At 43.3% G+C, this 20112-nt stretch overlaps 1 protein-coding gene across 1 annotated transcript in view; it reads left to right on the forward strand.

Annotated features, from left to right (window-relative positions):
* Positions 1-8698: 8698 nt before the first annotated feature.
* Positions 8699-20112, forward strand: part of LOC139047425 (uncharacterized) — a 46978-nt gene continuing 35564 nt past the window's right edge. The window contains exons 1-3 of the mRNA XM_070521251.1: positions 8699-8817; positions 10511-10630; positions 15243-15467. Coding sequence (XP_070377352.1) covers positions 8757-8817; positions 10511-10630; positions 15243-15467 — 406 coding nt within the window. The 5' untranslated portion in view covers positions 8699-8756. The remainder of the gene's footprint in view (positions 8818-10510; positions 10631-15242; positions 15468-20112) is intronic.

Below are 20112 nucleotides of genomic sequence, written 5' to 3' on the forward strand. Positions count from 1 at the left end.
ATTCTGCAATATCCATGCTAGCACCGTGTTCTGAATTCCACCATCTTGGCTTCCCATGTCATATGAATTGGTGTTCTTCAAGGCAATTGGAAGTATCTTTTACAAAATTGAGATGTCGTATACGTCCTCTAAATTTTACTTACACAGGTCCGGTCTCGCTATGTCCCCTCTTAGTTCTTTTTGCAGTGGACGTGAAGCTATCGAACATCATTTTCTCTCATGCCGCCGCTTTCTATGACAGAGAAAAATACAAGAAAACTCATTCACCAAACTTGGCCTTTCACTATCCTCGACAAGCATTCTTTCTTTCGGGGCGACTTCACTGGGATGCAGCCATAGGAATGCTTTTCTTGCAGTTTCCAATTTTATTAGAGAGACGAAAAGAGTACCTTGCTGATTTTCTACATTTATCCATAGTTTCTATTATTTCATTTCTTTACGTTAAATTATCTTATCAAAATTCTTAACAATATTTTTATTGCAAGTCTAAATTACAGTTCTATCGCCCCACGCTCCACTATTTAAATCTAGTTTCTCTATACTTCTAACCTTACGTAAAACCGCCTGCTTCTTGGCCAATCCCCGATAGTGGGTACGCGTCACTGTCTGGGACACGCGACAAAAGAAGACAACGGTCGCCGAACAGCAGCTTCCAGCAGCGCTTGACGCTCTCCACAATTCGCCATGGGTAAGAGTCCAACACGTTTGCCTTCACGCTTTCCTCACCACAAGAGCTGCAAATGCCGAGCTTACAGCCTTACAATGAATTCCAGCCTGGAAAGCAGCGCGTAGAGATCTGTCGATGCAAACCATGAACTAGGGACGCAGTGCCTTCTGCCTACAGCCTTCGGGCTCTCTCTGAGAACAAAAAGACACAATTCCAAAAGCAGTTATGAGTTTCAATAGACCGAATTGAGTAGAATATTCCTGGAAGGTAAATGATCTCTCGGAATTAAATAGCACTAGCGAAAAAAAGCATCCCAGTCGCACTAGGGATACTAGATTCCAGCTGGCCGGTACCTGCTTAGCCCTGCCCCACTACAGGCGCAATAACCGCTCCCAGTATTGTTTTGGGTAGCAGCAGTCTCCGCGTAGCAGCCGCCTGTCACGAGATTTTATGCTGAAAAGAATGCCTTCACAACAACAACAAAAAAGTGGATCCTGTGTTTATGTGCGAACCATTGCTGCTACGCGAAGGACCTTGAGATGCTTCTTTGAGTGTTAAAATAAGTCTTATGCAAACGTAACGCTAATGCTAGAAGTGTACTGAATGACGTCACTGGAATATAAATCTACGCAAACTCAATGGCATCGGTGCAAAGGCAGCGCAGTGTTTAGTCAAAGGTAACGCCATCTCACGCGTGTAACAGATTGAAGAAAAGTGCCGCCTTCTGCGTACCCTACTTCCTCAATTTTCTGTTGCAAATTTCTTTGTGTCCTATGTCATCTGTTTGTATGTTCGGCAGCATGCGTAGTGCCAGATACCCATCCTGGGTCATTCAACGAGAATAGGGAACACCCCCCCCCCCCCCCCGTGTCACATGCTATCTTCCAAGTAGTCGGTCGACCAAGTTGTCTATTCGGTCACATACTCAGTGTTGCTTACCAAGTCGCACAATCACTTGTCAAATCGGACAGATAGAACACGCAAAATGCGACGATGAGGCAAAAAACACTTTCCTTGAAATTACAAACTAGACAGTGTAATCTATACATCTACCGCAGTGAACTATTCACAGAGTATGTTTTTAGCCTCACGTTATCTCACGCATTAATCTTTGTAGTAGCGTAAACATATCCTGTAATGCGATGGTTTGACTAGTCCGTTTGGTGCGGAACTTTTACAGACTGCAAAAAAAAAATGCATACGACAGAGAGATTTAAGCGTTTCCTGGCAGCTGAATTTTTTGTTGTGCACCTTGGAGATCACATTCCAAACTTTTCCTTTTTCGAGGGAAGTAAAAATATTATACCATTGTTTGTGATATGCAGCAGAAATATACTCCGTAAGCTGGATTAATCGAATAAGTGGACATTTTTTGCACAACTGTAAATGCATGTACTTCTACACAACAAAATTTTACTTTTTACCTAATTGTTTTATGTACAGCAGGTGACTTGACAAGGCATAGACAACTGGAGCGAATTGTGGTGATGACACCTGTTTCAACATATGCGTTTATCAAATATGCGACGAAATACATCGACCTGACTTGTTTTTCGTGCTTTAATGCAAAAAAGTGCCATTGGCCAAAAAAATATTCTGGAAGAGCAGCTCATTTTTACCACATAATTGGCACCACTTATCTCACTAGTCTGTTCCTAATTTTGCTCCATTTCGGTTGTGCTTTAGAACTAAGAGTTCCCAAATTGCAAGGCACGCTCCAATGCTTATAGCCAACAGGTCGACTATTGAAATTCTATTCATTTCAGAGTAATTCAACCTGATTCCTTAAGCAAGTAATGACTGGCTTATCAAATAATGCTTCCGCGTTTAGAAGATTATTGTTACACACGCGAGCAATGTTTCTATCTATCTATCTATCTATCTATCTATCTATCTATCTATCTATCTATCTATCTATCTATCTATCTATCTATCTATCTATCTATCTATATATATATATATATATATATATAGATAGATATATATATTTACTGCCTACCGTATGCAAACGCCTGGTTCGTGATACAGAAACTGCAGGCCTAAAGAAAGGTCAAAACAGCAGAAGTAGTTGTACCTCGCCACGTGGGCAACAAGAATCGTTTCGCATGTTTCACCTTTAAATCCCCTTTCTAAATCTTGTCTAAAGTTGTCTAACCTGTCACCTGTTCTCTTTGTGTTCTAGAGGAATCAATGATGTCCGAAGTGTCCCAGTCAGGTAAGCACGGCGAATTATTACTGTCATTGCTATGCGCACTTACGTTGCGCAGAAATTGCTATGCGCAAAAAATAAATATGCGCAAAAGCATTTTGCTTACAATGCTATTAGCGAATTCTTGGTAATTAGTACATTATGCGTTTCAATTTTTGGTTCAACTAATGCCTACTTCTTCGAGTAGACCAGCTCATGGACTAGAATTGTGGTATCGACCACAGGCAGATAAAATTTCTTTTCGAAAAAGTTTGCTGAAACACCCACTATTGCGTTGGTAAGGGCTTCAGATTGCGCAAGGGCAAGACAGGATTGCAAACACCATGTGTCGCTTGAAGACGCGTGTGTGTATCACAAGACTAGCACATCTAAGCATGAGAGGTTTGGGTTTAGTATGAAAATGTAAAGTATAGCTTGGAAGCAGCGTAGAAATGTTTTCGGCACTCCCGTTGCTACCATACATTATGTTTACTTCCCATTTTTTGTTTTACTTATTTGTTTTTTTTATTACAGAGACTTCAGTCATGAGTGGTGAGTTCTTTTAATAAGTCTTTTCCATGCTCCGGCTATGCTCCATTTAATGGTGCAATTTTTCTTCTTTTCGTGGGGGGGAGGTGACAAGTCAATGCATGCCCCGCCCCCCTCTTTATTTACGATGTATCCTTGCTTTAACTACACAGTCCACTTTAGACAATTTCCTTGGTCCAAGAAATTTGTCAAAAGGTCCCAAAGAATTGTAACATCATGAAAAATTATGTGTATACCCCACCGAAACTATGTGAAACGAGGATAGTCCTTAACAATTATTCATAAAGTCGAGGCAATGGGCATGCGAAAAAAACGAATCCTGAGGGGACTTGTGCCTACACCATGATGTCACTATAAGGTGCGCTGCAGTGGGGCACTCCGGAATAATCTTAGCGCCTGGGGTTCATTAACGTTCACCCTAGTGTAAGTACATGGGTGATTTTTGCGATTCGCTTCTATCAAACTGCGGACGCGGTGGCCAAGATTAGATTTGACTCCAAAGCCACTAAGAAACCACGGCGTGTGGTGTACAGTCGCGGACAGAATCAAATGGACCACGGGAGCTCCGAAAACGTTCGATTCCCGAGCAGCTTCTAGCAGCAACCAGTAAAACTGCCCACGACAACGTTGTTAGCATATTCTAGTCGAGGTCCAAAATGAAAATACCAGATTCCGTTGTGAGGTTGCGGAGATATTCAGCTTTCCCTTAGATTTCATGGCCCATAATATTCTGTCCGCTACTGTACATACTTGTTCTTGTAATTTGGTACTTCGAGAAAAGTTCAAAGTAGGTTTGCACATCACATATAATACTTTCTGCTGTCTGCACTGTAGAGTTTGTTATAGAAAAGTCAGGAAACGCTTTCTTATACTTTGGCAAATAATTAACGGCGCAGCTGAAAGCCTTCGACTATAACGTAAAACGCAATAGTTCTGTTTGGCTTGACGAGTATTTTGTGTATAATTTACGATTCAAGCAGACAAAATTCCAGAAGTCAGAAAGGTGCCAGTCCTGAAACGTAATAGATGATCAGAGGGCCTCTTGCGGTGCAATGTGTAGTTTCAATTAAAAAAGAAAACTGCGATGCGAAAGGGGCAATGTAGCATGTGCATGTAATGACTTTCGTGACAAGGTAGTGTCCGAGCGTGCAACGTTTCTTATTTTCCTCGATATGATGTACCTGAATGGCTAGATAGGATAACACCCTTGTAAACGTCATTTTACACGTGTTTACGTTTTCTGTACAATATAGTCCGTTGCTTGAAATAATAAACCAGTTGTTAGTCTGTGCTCGTGTTGTGTTCTTCCTTTCGTCCTTGTCCGGGTTGCGCTGCCCACCCACAGCAATATGTACCTACACCATTGGTCGCCGTCGGAATAGCCTGCGCTGGTGACCAAGCACTTTTGAAATGGTCGCTCTCCCAATCCTGCCTTCACAGCAGCGTGTGACAAAGGCAGAATGACAATTCCTAAAGTCCACATACCCGCACAAATGACTTTAGTATTGCTTAACATAACCTGTGTCAAGGACACTGGATAGCTTGCAAGTGCATGGTCTTCATTTCATAATATTGAGTCCGTTGAGTTAGGGTAGCGAAGCAGCATTTCTATTTTGCTCGTCTACTAGCCGTTTCCTTTTCAATCAAATCTCTCTGGCTTTGCTTTATTTTGATAAAAAAAATCTCCTCTAGATCGGCATTATTATTCGCCCCGAATAAAATCACTCGCTCAGCATATTCGTCAACCACAATCAACGCGAAGACAGAACGATGGCCTTTCTTTATTTTTTATAAGGTCACTTGTTGTTTTCTAGTCGCAAGCGTATGCTGCACCAAGCTAGCTGAAATCCTTTTCTATCTCTCTCTTTCAAGGCATGAACGAGTAAGTGGTATCTTGCTTGCTTTTACCTACTTAAAATTTTTCTTTCGTTTGTTCCCTGCACCAAAGCAGTGGCGCAGCTTTAAATAAAAAAAGTCACAGTACTTACTAACATGCGGCTTCCGTCAGATTGGCCGAGGTGTGTGAGCATATATTTTACGAACAGCATCTGTTCTTTATTGCTGTCTCTGTTTATGTGTTGTCCGTTTACGCATTGTCCGTAAAAAAAGAAAACAAAAGAAAAGCCACCTGCTACTAGCGACAGCTTATAACCGTAAAGTACACGTTATTAACAAGCTAATATCTGGGATCATCCACCAGTTTTAAAACCAAATAGGTTTTACTAACGCCGCTGAATTGTCATTGTTACAAGTGCGCTGGTGTTCACTTTGTGTGCTAGTGCAGCTGCTGGCTCATAATTACGTGGCATCAAGGCTACAAGCCGATTCGAGTATAGGAAATCGAAAACCGCATTCTCACATATTTCATCATATTCATTGAAGTAGTAATTAGTGTTACAGAATTATCAAAGCCGAAGTAAACGCTCCATGTGACATATGTAAGTGTGACATAAAAATTTGATGACGATGATTAAAGCGTGAGATAGTGGTTTGTAACGCTTTCGGATAACTAATGTCAAAAAATTCTTGCGGATCAATCAAACATTTATTTTTTGATGTGAAAGCATTACATGCCCCAGTGGGCGAAAATCCATTGGCGTCTGCATGATCGAAAGATTAAACCATAAATGGCGGACGGCAGAAGAGCGAAAAATGCCGGCTAAACCCATGTTCAGTGGGTATCTGTTCCGCGAAGCAGTGTGTGGGGAGCCTACCAAGTTAACAAAGGGACAATGAGGCCACCGAGACGTAGGCGGGAGTTTCCTAACCTACATCACACATGTCGTGACATTCAAGTGATTTACTATCATTTATGTTCATTGTACACTCTTGTCATTCTATGACAATTCTGGTGCATAGCAAGAAGTAGGCGGCTGTTTGATGAGAGCTACATGACACACGTCATGACATTCATGGGATCACCTTTCATTTATGCTCGTCATACACTCCCGTCATACTATGCCAAATTTGATTAATAAAGGAAAATGAGACACCCACCTAATCATAGCAGTCGCTACAAAGGAAACCCATATCGGTTCCTCGAACGGAAAGCCTCGCCGTTGAAGAAAAATTTGTCCTGGTCCAGGACACGAACCGCGGACCATCGCCTTTCTGGGGCAGCCCCTCTAACACCTCAGCTGACCAGGAGGCTAGCTGAGCGCAACGCGACGTCGTACTTTGTAGCAATTGCTACGATTGGGTGCATGTCTCATTTTCCCTTTATTAATTGATTGTCTCCACCTCACGAGTTTCCGCAGAACTATCACGCTATATGAATTCTGGTACATAACAACCTAACGAGACAACCATGAGAGCACCAAGACGTAGGCACCTGTCTGATGACGTACATGACAAACGTATCATGATAGTCATTACATGACCAATGATTGATGTTATTCATACACTCTTGTCATACTATGCCAACTTGGATAAATACCAAGACATAGGCGGCTGTTTCATGACATAGAATGTCTCGCAAATAATGAAACATTTAATTTTTTTAATGTTAAAACATCATATGCACCACTACGCTAAAATATGTCAGAGTCTGAGTGATAGAAAGATGATATAGAAAATGGCCGACGGTGCAATAGTAAAAATAATTGAAAACAATGCTCTGACAAATAGGTGTCCCTATTGCGTGCGTCACTCTAAACGTCAGATCGCAGCCATCTAGTTGAGTAAAGGTGCGGCCTACTGCATTCGCCAGTGTGATTGTGCCGCGCAGCAAATGGCAAGGAGTGGGCACCTCGTCACTGGTGCATCAATTGAGCGCGTTCATGATGTTCCGAGGTATACACTCGGTAGAATGTTTCACATTCCCACACGCAAACAGTGTTAAGTGTCTGTGCCGGTACTTTCTTTTAAAGTGAAAGCTTTTCTTTGGCTGCGCTTTAGATGTTAACTAAATGCACAAGTTTCCAAGGCTCTACATGGACATATTATACTGCTGCCTAAATCACAACACGTCTCTCTACAAGTGCTATATACCTTGTCAAAGGATAACACTGACAGCGTTGAAGCCACGACGTGAGGAGTAATGCTATCATTGTCGTTGCTCGGCGACGAAGCGTTCAATATGCGCCCGCACAAGAGACCTTCAAAAAAATTCTTCACATTCACATTCGCATGCTTTCTTGCATCTTATTGTTTTCTCCCACCACAGGTCGCGGGCCCGAGTGGCTTCATTAACTCTATATTAACAGTGCCCTAGTTAACCTCTCCTTAGTACGGGGCGTCGTGGGTTCGCCTTCCCCATGAGCTCGAGGGTTCGACGGCCACAGAGGGTAGTGGATTCGAGTGCCTAAGTCAAATATATCACAAATAAAATTGCCTTTGTTTTTAATGATGAGCGGCATGAGAGCCAGCTGTCGAAGAAGCCGACGACGAGGGCGCGACCAATTGCATAAGCACTCGTCTGTACGAGGCAAGCTCACATGGGTTTCTAGACCGCATTCCGTGATTTCCAGATCACCACAGGTATCAGCTACTTCAGGCTTTCACCTTACGAAGGCATGCGTAGCAGCTCTGCGCAGTACAAGAGGACTTGAATTTTTTCCTTTCCCATTTTGCGGCATTCATAAATATGTAGCAGGAAGAGTCTGCACCGGCTCAATTCAGGATAGAGAAACCCGTCGTGACCTGTCTTTAAGGCTACGCGTTTAGACTTATAAAGCAAAAGCTGTTAGTGGTACGTTGGTCGGAATTTTCTGTGTCGTCACCATCGCTATCAGCAAAAAAAAAAAACAAACCGACGACCATCACCACTCACCAGCCGAGAGCTTCGAATCAGGGAGAAACCTTACAACAGAAAACCTGTAGCAACGCCTCTGCTATCTATGGAACCTCGCAGTAAAACAATCAACGGTACTTCAGCACAGATTCATTTTCCGGGTTTGTGGTTCGGTGGGCCTGCTTGTGCTGTCTCTGACATGTAAACTGAACTATCTGCAAAATCGGCCCAACCACGTAGGCGCGCCAACCCTTCGGAAGCAGCAAACCTTTATGGAATTAGGAGCGTCCTGTTGAATCAATCGAGAGCACAACCACATTTAATCTCACGTGATGGGCTAACATTGTGCAAGAATATCGATACAATGGTTACGGCGGAAGCTGTCGCTGCTTCCTATAGTGATCACAAAGCAGAAATCAATGGTCTTCAATCAAACTATTCTAAACATTGTAAGCCTGAGTGTGCGTATTTCATTTTGTGATGCCATTTGTCATGACAGCTCACTTACCAATCACCTTCACAGGGAGAAGTGTCTGAAAATTTTCTTTTCTCTTTCCCGCAGAGGTGGGGGCGGCGAGGGAAAGGATGATTCGAAGGTCGGGTACATAGTAATCGCATGTATGCTACTCCTGCTTCTAATGGCATTCATCTATTTTATTGGATTTTCTGGAAGCTCAGATGGTGAGTGTAACCACTTTCTCTCATTCGATGGAAGGGTAGTAATTCTATCATTTGGTTATTTCATTCGTGAACGCATGCTTTAGCATCCCACAAAAATGCACCAATTGAAATGAAATACAAGAATTATGCAGATACAACGCACACTTTGCAACTTATCTTGGGTCAAGTTTTGGGATGACGGCTATATTAGGCTATATTAACATTGATATGGGTATCTTAGAACGTTTCCTCAAAATTTCGCGGAAAGTCATAATCCTGTTCAGCTAGGTTAAAAGGCAGTTGCTGACAACTTGTTGAACAAGTTGTCAATCACAACTAAGGGTGGGTCGTCACAAGATTTCCAATTTTAATGAAGAAATGCATGCGCCAAGCACATTTGAAAACAAATCTGCTTTATGATTGGGAACATGATGCTATTTAATGCATATGCGTATACCTTCCCTCACAAATGATTATCATGTAAGAAATACAAACTATGAAATTAACAGTTCACAAATGATTACGATACTCCCTACGGCGAATTTCGAGCGTAGCTGTTTGTCTTTTGAATTCGCGATGTATTTTGGCAAGGAATTTGATTCTGAATGAGTCGATGCTCTCGGTGATGGCACTGTCCTCTCGGGCAGCTCATTCAGCAGCAGCAGCAGCAGCAGCAGCAGCAGCAGCAGACAAAGCAGCAGCGAACAAAGCATTTACACCACTTGCGGTGCTCTTTGTTCCGAAACAAAGCATAAACACTGGCCCGCGTGGCTCGCGCTGAGCGCATTCTTCAGCGGCAGCGGTGGCGCTGCATGCGAAGTAGCGCATGCGCAGTGTGTCCGAAGCCAACAGCAGTGCTTTTTTTCAGCGCTGGCCGCCATGCCTTGTCCTCGTCCTCGCCAGCCCTCCGCTTTCCTCCTCACCCTTTCGCCTCTTCGTCAGTGCACCGTCCTCTCCGCTTTACTCCTCGCGTTTTTCCTTTCCCCTGCACTCCGCGCTCGCTTTGTTTTTTTTTTCTGTGTTCGAGTGCGGAAATTTGCTCTAGTTTCCGTAGTGCTGAAATTAGGACTAGTTCTCATTTCTGCACTACGGCAAAGTTGGTGACTGGTCAATTAATGCCATAGTGAGCATGGCTATGTGGCGAACCTTTTTTAAGGCGAACACGGTTAAACAGAATATATATGTCTCCCTTCATTTACGTAAAGGGTCAACTAGCACATTAGTGATAACTAAACATAGTAGACAAACGAGCCCAACTAATTTTCGTTAAGTCTGTTCGAAGTGCCTGTTTCATTGAAATTCAGTGAATCTGTTCAACCTGAATGCATTTTGGCATGCTCTTGACGCAGGACGCTCAATGACAGCTAAACCACTACAGAGCCTTAGCTTTACATTCACGCGAAACCGTAAATATTTATGATTAGCCTAAACCTCTTTTTTTATGAAACCTTACATCCTACGGCACGCGTTTCGCTGGCAGCTGATGCAAGGATTACAGGTGTGTGTTCGCGCGTGTGCATGTGTGTTGTGCGAGTACGACGAGGCTGCGCGTTCGATTTCCGGCCGGATATCGACGACCTCAAATGCGACAACGCTCATGTTGTGAATTTCGGAGACGCGTTAAGGAACCCCTGGTGGTTAAAATAATCCACAGTGGTCCGTCAAACACCGTACCAATCGATATGATCTCCTCTATCGCTTGTTTCAATTTCAGTGGAGCCGACCGGCGGGGAGGCCGAAGGCAGCGGTGGCGGCCACGGTGGCGGCGGTGGCGGTGTTTATGTCCCCCGCACGCCTCCCTCACTACCTCCGACCACGGAAGCAGCGTTAACAGGTCTGAGTCCACATAGGCACACACTCCAGCGTTAACACTAAGTGTTGAAATTAGAGCGTCTATACGTTAAGGAAAACGTCAGATGAGTTCCTCGTGGCAGGTACGACCGTCAAAGGAGACACGGAAAGCTCCAACCCCGCTTTAGCTTAGAAACCTCCTTAACAGAAGACTTAACCAAAGCTTCCCCTTCGGTGCCGTCGTAACGGCTGTACAATACATTTCAACCCAAGAAGGTTTGCTTCTAAATTTACTTTAGCTTCGGCACGCACTAAATGCGGCTACCGCACCGCGACCTTTGACGCTGCTAACTTCCCTAACACAATCTTATTATGTATTGAGCAGGGGTGATTGTATAACCAAATTTTTATATCAAACCGATTACAAATGTTCGAGGAAGTGATCTTTCGCATAAAAATTGAATGTCATAAATTCAGAATATCTAAAATATTACATCGTGAGCTCCAAGGAGTCCGTTCAGCAACAAAAGGCCAGTACAAATTAATAATTACTCCTAACAAGGTTTTAAACATGATGTATCACCTACTGAAAAGTTTGTGCATCCGAAACATCGAGTGCAGTATGACACCTATGCACAAAGCAAAACTTTTAAACAAAGCAAAGTCGACGATGTCTGCGGCACAAGGACGGCGCAGAGGGAAAAAAATGAAACAGCGTGTCCGAGAACCACGTAGTAGCGTGAACTGCTCGGGGAAAGTACGAAGGGCAATACTACACTGCCGAACTTGTATTTGGGATATTCAAACATGGTGAGATTGACATTGAACTAGACATAGTGCTTCATCTAAATAATGACGCCGCATTCGTGGGCTCCGAAAGGCTACACAGGCCTACTCAACGGCTGGAAACAATTATTCACACGTGACCACCCGTACGTGCTTGTTCAACAACTGAACCATCTTAGCAACATCTGCAGCACTCCCGCTAAAGTTTCCTTCAAACGAATCTACATTTGCACCACGCAGGCAGCAAGAACTGTTCCTCTTCCTTACAGTATGCAACGAAACGGGTATTCGAGAAGCTCGACCAAAGAATTCTGGAATGGGATAGAAATCGAATACACATTGAACACGATTCAAAAAGCAATGATTATTCGATTCGCTATGAAAATCTCAATTTTCCGCACAAGCCTTGTACTAGGCAATTGTGACTTTGATCACATTAAAAACAAGAAGTTTCGTCTTATTCACAAATGCCTTGAAAGTCTCGTGTTCAAAACTATGCCACTACTTTTTACTGTTATACCCTTGTAACCGTTATTACATTTGTACTACTCTTACTGGCATTAACTGTGTAATTGTTTTAATCTAATGTTATCTCATGTACTAGGTAATATTGCGCCGTATTCTTTAAATGAGGTTTTGCATACTGTAACAGTACGTCGTCTTACGGCCTCATGCTGTGGGATCTCCTGCTGCACACTCTTACTCGTTATAGAAAAAAAAGAAATGTAACGGATCATAATTACTACTCCACTTAAAAAGCAAATCAAATACAGTTACCAATTACTGCCCCAAATGCATCAACTAAATCGAGCTGGCGCTCCTCTTGAATTGCATCCTGTGCAGCCCTTCACACCTTCCTTATCTTCAATGAGAACTGTCTTTCAAATTTTTAATAGGCTATTGTCTCTCTCTCTCTCTCTCTCTCCCTCTCTGTCTGTTGTTATACGGGGACATTCGCAGCAACAGCGATACTGCGCCTAATGAACGGGCGGTGGATAAGGGCTGCGTTTTATCTCACGAATATACGTCGCTCACGAGATTGTGGTCACTCAAATCCGTGACGCTCGGAACTGGGTCGTGTATGAAGCGAAGCACTTCTTCGTTACCGGAGCTAGGGAAAGGCGCTCGTGATAGCGCCAGTCGAGAATAGAAAAATCGCCAAGTGGAGATTTTTTAGGGCACACAATCGAAGGGGGGCCAGCGCTACGTAGTAGCGCGAATTGAATTTATCCGCCAACATGTGATGCACCTCCTGCCGGTGTCATTTACTGTTCGCAACCATCATCATCAGCCTGGTTACGCCCACTGCAGGGCAAAGGCCTCTCCCATACTTCTCCAACAACCCCGGTCATGTGCTAATTGTGGCCATGCCGTCCCTGCACACTTCTTAATCTCATCTGCCCACCTAACTTTAGGCCGCCCCCTGCTACGCTTCCCTTCCCTTGGAAGGGAAGCGTTCGTAACGCACTCCAGCAACTGTTGAAGTTCCGTGAACAGTTGTGAAAACTAGTGGTGTAATTCGATATACAGCTGCATATAACTTAGCCCTCATAATGCTGTTCGTAATAATGAGTAAGCTATGCAGGCTCATCATTTTTAAGTTGTCGCGGATTGTTTAACCATTGGCTGCGGCAGATGGCATTATTCTTGTCGTCGAACTAGGTTATGCGAAGAGGCAGACATCACTAGCAAGAGAAATCTAAACACATATTACACTATTTAGGAAAATTATTATTTGCTACTTAATTGATAAATTCATGCTACATATTATAATTTACGAATGGCAGACGGAGTTTTCTAGACTCATCCACTTGAATAGAACTGCCAGAATGACAGCAGTTACGAGGCACTTCCTAAAGTGTGTGACGGAATAAATGGGCGTTCCAGTTACTTTCCTTCAGAGCGCAAAAGATGATTTTGTTAGAGAAAGTTAACCAACTGTGTAGTTTGATGGCGCATATTCTAAAATCAGTGTCATTTCGGAAGGCGCTTGTTCTACGCCGCTACGCACGCGTTTTGTTGAGTTCACGGGCAGTGCAGTTGACTCTGTGCCTCTGTCATATGGTAAGGTATATATTGGTTAAACTCGTAGGTGTCTAAAAGGACGATGTTGTAAATTGAAAGGCAGCCATTTCCATGCATTCTGGAATACCTTGATGGGATTGCGGATGCGCACCCAATTTCGATAGTACTACAGTTCTTCCTGTGACTAGATGACAAGATTGACAGTCGGAGCACCAAATATAGATAAAATTGATGACACATGCCTAAGCATGGCGTCTCTGACGCTGAATGAAAAAATTCAGAGACGACTAGGATACTGACTAATGCGAATTTCGAGCGGAGCTGTTTGCGTGCTTTGAATTAGTGATACGTTGTGGCTAATAACTTGATTCAGAACGACAGGGTCTTCGGGGTGGTGGCGCCACCCTTCGCTCGGGCATCTCGTTTATCAGCTGCCGCAGACGAAGCACTTCCAGCGGTTGCGTAGCTCATTGCTCAGAAATAAATGGCTGACACTCTTTCGTATTATACTCACGCATGGAAACGACAGCAAAGAACGGTGGTGTCGAAACTGTGAGGTAAAAATGTCCCTCTTGATCGGGCGAAATTGTTCAGCAATACACGTTACACTCAAGCACAACGATAGCGGCTAGCAGAGTCGGCGATCATCGGAAATCTGATCTATGGGCCAAGCGTGTCGGCTTTCATACTTGACTCGTCGAAGGTTTCAATGTAATCGCTGGTACCCCCGTGCGTTTCACTCAGCAAGTTCGCTGGGTTACCCCGCCAACGCCGCCGACGCCGACGCTCAGCGCAAAAACAGGCGCCTTGGGACCTGCGCTCTAAAACGCAAAATACTTCTTGGCGTGTGCATTAGGTGAAACCAGCAGTTGTGATTAAGCGGCCAAAACGGACGGGTGCGTGGTTGCAGCTGTTGCCTTATTTTCGTGTGTCATCTGTACTCTATATCTTCCCCAAATTTCAGAAATAAAGTAGTTGCAAGTCAACGCGTGTGTGTCGCCTTCTTTTCCGCGTCGTCTCAAACCTTTTTCCCGTTACTAATAATTGATTGGCAGGTCTTACCGCTTGTTAAGGCCGCCTAAAATCGCTTTCAGGAGAAAGAGAGACAGATAAACTTACTATATATTAGAATAGCTCAAATATTGCACTTCCACGAGAGGTGCCCATACAATGTTTAGTTGACCCAGGCGTAGCTACAGGACGCTGATCGCAGGAAGGAGGCAATCAGTGTGCAAATATTGCCCCCTTGGGACACTCTTATTCCTGCCGAAGGGACAATGGTGCTTGGCTGCTGAGCATGAGGTAGCAGGATCGAATGCCAGCCACAGCGGCCGCATTCCGATGGGGTAAAATGCGAAAACACCCGTGCACTTAGATTTATGTGAACGCTAAAAAACCCAAGCTGGTCAAAATTTCCGGAGTCCTCCACTGCGGCGTGCCTCATAATCAGAAAGTGGTTTTGGCCCGCAAAACCACTAATTTAATTCAGGTTCCTGCCAAATTTAAGAACTCGCGACAGCATCATCTGTTGTAGCTTGTTTCATCCAAACTGTAATTGGTTGCATGTATAAGGTTACATAAAGAAGTAATTCAACTTCTAGGAAGGTTGAAGTGTAAACAAAATAATCCTTAAACTACAATATTACCAGAACATAATTAAGTACAAATATTTAATGACATGTAAATACTTACGTACACACCTCACACACATTCATGTGGTTCTAAGCGTTGTATGACTAACCATTTGATCGATTGACTGATTGATTGATTGTAATAATTGATAGCCGTAACAGAAAAACGTGACAGGATTTAACCTCTCATGACGCCGCTTTATCTTGTCACAGACACTGAACATGACCCTGGCGTCGCAAGCCCTACATCACCAAAACAAGGCACAACGACACCATCCTCAAGAATGCCAGCATCACCGAAACCATCATCAACAACGCCACCCCCACCTCCTCCCCCATCACACCCTCCTCCTCCACCTCCTCGCCCATCCCTACCGCCCGCACCTCCACCCCCACCTCCGCCAACCCCTTCTCCTCCAACTACCACACTTCGTCCGGGTAAGTGCGCTAGTACAACAATAAAATTAATAAATTATTACTGGTATTTTTAATATAGGTTCTAGAGAAACGAAATCCAAACATTTAACATCGGAATATTAGCGCTCTGAGGAAAATGAATTGCGTTGTAACTTCTCATTATCCACTTGTTTTTTTTTTCGATGGAATAAAAAAAAACATGTTAAACGTTGGGCAATGTGCGTTGATGTGCAGGGAGGTCATGTGGAAAAATAATGCATGTTTCAGTTATCTATCATTAGAACAAACGTGCCTTTGCTCAAACGCATCTTTACTTTTTGCCTTTACCTCGACATTATGTCAACCTGTCAATATGTCATGGCTTTATTTATTTCATTCAGTGATTGGCTTAGTTTATTCCTAACTTCCATATACAACACCTGCCTCAAGGCACTAATATTTCGTATGCATGGGAAAACTGTCACCTCACTCTCATCCACAAGTATGGTTTGAAAACAGACGTACAAAACTACAGAATGATATCTCTACTATTCTTTCGCTAGACAATCTTCGAGTCGATCCTGCAGCCATTATTCACATGGAGCGTGCTGAACAACCTAGTGTACATGGGATTATCGCGTTCCAGCAGTCTGATGACAGGAGTCTACTTGACTCTGTTTACTGTGACCTAAGTAAGGCGCCAAATTTTTTTTTCTCTTTCATGACGTATTTTTCCCAGAATGCTAAGAAACTAAAGTTCGTGCATCTTTAATGCCATTGCTCAGGACTACCTGCCAGATCAGCAACGCTGTGTCACCGTCAGAGGACAGTTCTCAAGCATGTTCATACCTCTAAGTGCTGCGCCAGAGATATCTGTCTGTGGACCATTTGTCGTCTGTCTCATGGTAAATGGTGCATACAGAGTCACAAGGAACTCATTTTGGGGCTCTGACAACTATGATGTAGAACGTACGAAAAAAAATTCTTGCTGTTTGGCGAACGAAAGTCATCACAAAAATTTTAGCAGCATTGAAAGTTTGGCTATTATCTTTGCACCGTTTACAAAGAGAAATGTGGTGAGGCTGCATGATGCGACAGTCGTAAACCGTCGGGATTTCCCCCCAAATCTTCATGTCATTGTCATGTAGAAGAAATGAAGACTTGTGAATAGTGGAAAGAACGTCATTAATAAACATTTCCAAAAGAAGTAGACGTCGTCCTGACACTTGAGGGACGCCGCAAGTTGTCATTGGCACTGTTCACTTTGTTTAGCCAAGAATGTAACGGATGCCAAAGGTCCCAGGCACGACGTTACAAACGCCGTGAGACGGAATTATGCACCAGTGCAAATGCTATACTCTCTTGTCCTACGTTTACCCCTCCTCGTCAGTGAATGGTTTATCCCGAATCCCTCCGTGTGAGCAGACACGGCGTGTCCTCACATGGCCGTCTACCTTGGAGTAAGAGGGAATGAGGGTGTCCGGAGGGTGGGTGGTATAAGAAGGCGAGCGAGACGCTACGTGAAGACAAATCATCTCTGCGCATGCGTACAGGAGCACGCACCCCGAACGTTTTTGTATGTGACTTGGAGTGCATCGCTCAGCCGTAACGGTGTATTAGGCTTCCGTTATTGGGTTGCACATCATCTAGCGTTCCCTGCCGCATCCACTCTGATTGTCGATCTGGTTCTAACTCCATGCAGACTCTGATGAAGCTCGCGAAAACCCCCTCCCCGTAACATGTACCAGCTCGCTAGACCATGCATAAAGGAGACGTTTGATCATTGTCGTTAACAAGACATCGTTTATCGAGAAAATCACTGTGCGAGAGCTTTGCCCACTACGAATCAATAACACAGTGCGCAAACTCGATTAGAAACAATGAGTGGCAAACTACATCAAAAACTTTCTTGAAGTCACAGTAAATAGTTTCAACTTGCCCTCTCTAAAGTACACGTGTGGAGTTTTGCGTCAGGACACTTAGGAGATTGTCGTAGCGGAGCGGCCCGAAAGAAATTCATGATGATCCGAAACCAACGAGATCTTCACAGTAAAAGATAGTAACTTGCGAAAGGCACGCTGAAAAGTCATAGACGTGGCATGGAACAAATAAATCGGGCGTTATAGTTCCAAGGTTCCACCATGTGGTCACAGGATGTTTTTCTCCAAGAATACAATATATGAGTCGTGATCCGGCTTGTATAGGCGTTTTCTGAGAGCCTGAAAAATAAAGCGGAATTCTTAACTCCACCCATCAGCCACGTGATTTTTGGATTTTAGGTGCATGCCATGACTGACTTTAGGCCAGTTTTATGTTTAGACAAAAACCAGACGAGATATTTAGAGTGAGCGACCTTGTACTGGAGAACAGATTTTCGCCTCGTGTGCAAAACTAGGTCTTTTACTGACCTGCTTGGCCCTGTACCTTTGTTTTGTCTGTATGTAATAACCACTCGGTAGCAGACAAGATATCATATGAATCAACATAATCACCGCGCTTGAAAGCAAAGCGAAAAGATTCAAATATGCCACGGAAGGTGCTCTGCCTGAGGGCTAACACAGAGGCAGTTATTCTTAGTAACGAACGAAACATATCGGGACAAGACGCACAAATCAAATGGCTGAACGAGATATATTGTTTAACTTGAGAATTTACCAGGCACTGGTCTAAGACATTACCAGAGAAATTGGTGATAGAATCATGCTGCGTAACGTAGCAGAAGGATCGAAAGCCCAATACCAGGCGGTACTTGGCATTTGTAATAAGAATATCAACGGATGCTTTAGTCAATTCAGGCCATACTAAAATTACGGGTAATGGTTACTCCACTCGCGCTACGGAAAGATAATACACTTTCAATAGAAGAGATGATCTCATCAAACGGACAGGGGAATCTTCGTCGATACATAGAGAGATACAATAAACAACTTCACCTCGCGCGTTAGGCGGATTTCTAAACAAATCGACACCTGCAAACTTTCTAGGTCGTCTCGCCGGGAGTGTCTCGCTGAAGTGTCAACGATAATCAATACGCCACCACTTTTTCTTCCAACTCACAGAAGGGCCGGTCACTGCGGAAGGCGTTGTAATGCGTAGAAATAAGACCCGAAGATGAACTTTCACTGCAGAGCCATGTTTCGGAAATACTAAAACTGTGAAAAGGAGACGAAGTCACGATATATAAAAATAATGCGCTTTGGGGCGAAGTGCACGAGTAAGTTGATCAAATATATACAAGTTACGCAACATTTTGATCCTTAAAGTTTAATAATAATATATTAATAATACTAATAATATTAAACAAAAGAAATGCTTCTCAATGCGATATGTATGCACCTTCTAGATTCATCAATAAGCTTCGATATTGCGCCTCATACGTACAAGCAATGACTTTTGTATGCTTCCTCCACATAATTGTGTTGTGGGCAAGTGGAATTCTCAATAACTTCAGTGCGAGATTTTAATTTGCGAATTTTCCAACAAGGATTGGTTCTCATTAAGATAGGAAGCGGAGGAAACAGGTACGCCTTTGAGCGGATATCGTTTTTCTTGGAGAAAACTTCATGTTGGAGTTGAGGCTTCTGATCCCACCAGCACTTCGACAATGGACATCACGGGAGCTGGAGTGACTGGTGTGGGAATCTGCGTTAGCTTATGTTGCTTTTGTGGCTTTCTTTCTTTCATTCTTCTAGATTTCGCTGTTTTAATAGCTCTAATTTATTAAGTTAAGGTTGCTACTAGTTTCCTGATTTCACTTTAAGAGGCACACGGATTCTATGCTTTTATTCAATCGAGGCATTATGCGCTTGTACAAGCTATTTATTGGGCGTGCATGTGTTCTGCTGTATTGCAATCGCCAATTAGTTCAGAATGGAGCTTGCGTCGTTTCTTTCACTATCTCGGACATTTTGCTCTGTTTCATGTGTCCTGGCCCACCTCTAGCTGTATTGATCGGTTTTTCCTTAATCATCTCCGCGACGATAGCGTGGAAAATACCTAATGGTGTTCAAATCCATTATTTCGAAAGTATACCGTAAACTTATCGGGTGTGCTAAAGCACATTGGGTTTTATATAGCAGAACCTGATCGGTCGCACACAAGCTTACTGCGAGAAAGAGAAGAATAACAAGAAAATCATGTTTATGTGAAATTTAATGTTGTACAAAAACAACATCAAAGGTTGAAAGCTAGACAACTCGGCGTGCCCATCTATGTGCTCCTAATAACTCCTAATATAACTCTTAATAACTGCTAATAACCTCCAGCAGAGTGCTCCTATCGGACTCGTTTACCAGAGTTAAAGTGCGACGTTTATGATGCGAAATAACGCTCACGTGCGTTTTACCATATTTGACAATTCCTTGAAATCTTTTATTCTTCGTATTGGGGGGCTCAAAGCTTCCAAATAGTACATATTCACAGGCTCCTCCCGAAGAAAAGTGAATTTAGGTTTAGTTCGTTGGGTTCTGATTTTGCGCAAGTTCTGTTTGCTATATTTTACGAAGAAAAATACCAGTTTTCCTATTTGGCCTAAAACGTATAAATATATTCTGGGTGATTCAGGAAATGTAGTAACAGCAACCTTCATGCCCAGAGATGTCGTTCATGCAACTTTCAGCCACTTCTTGAACTTCACTGCAACACACAAGTGTAGAATATTGAGCAGCTTTTTCGAAAAGCTAATTCA

Source organism: Dermacentor albipictus, chromosome 7 (assembly GCF_038994185.2).
Source record: "Dermacentor albipictus isolate Rhodes 1998 colony chromosome 7, USDA_Dalb.pri_finalv2, whole genome shotgun sequence".
Taxonomy (NCBI): Eukaryota; Metazoa; Arthropoda; class Arachnida; order Ixodida; family Ixodidae; genus Dermacentor; species Dermacentor albipictus.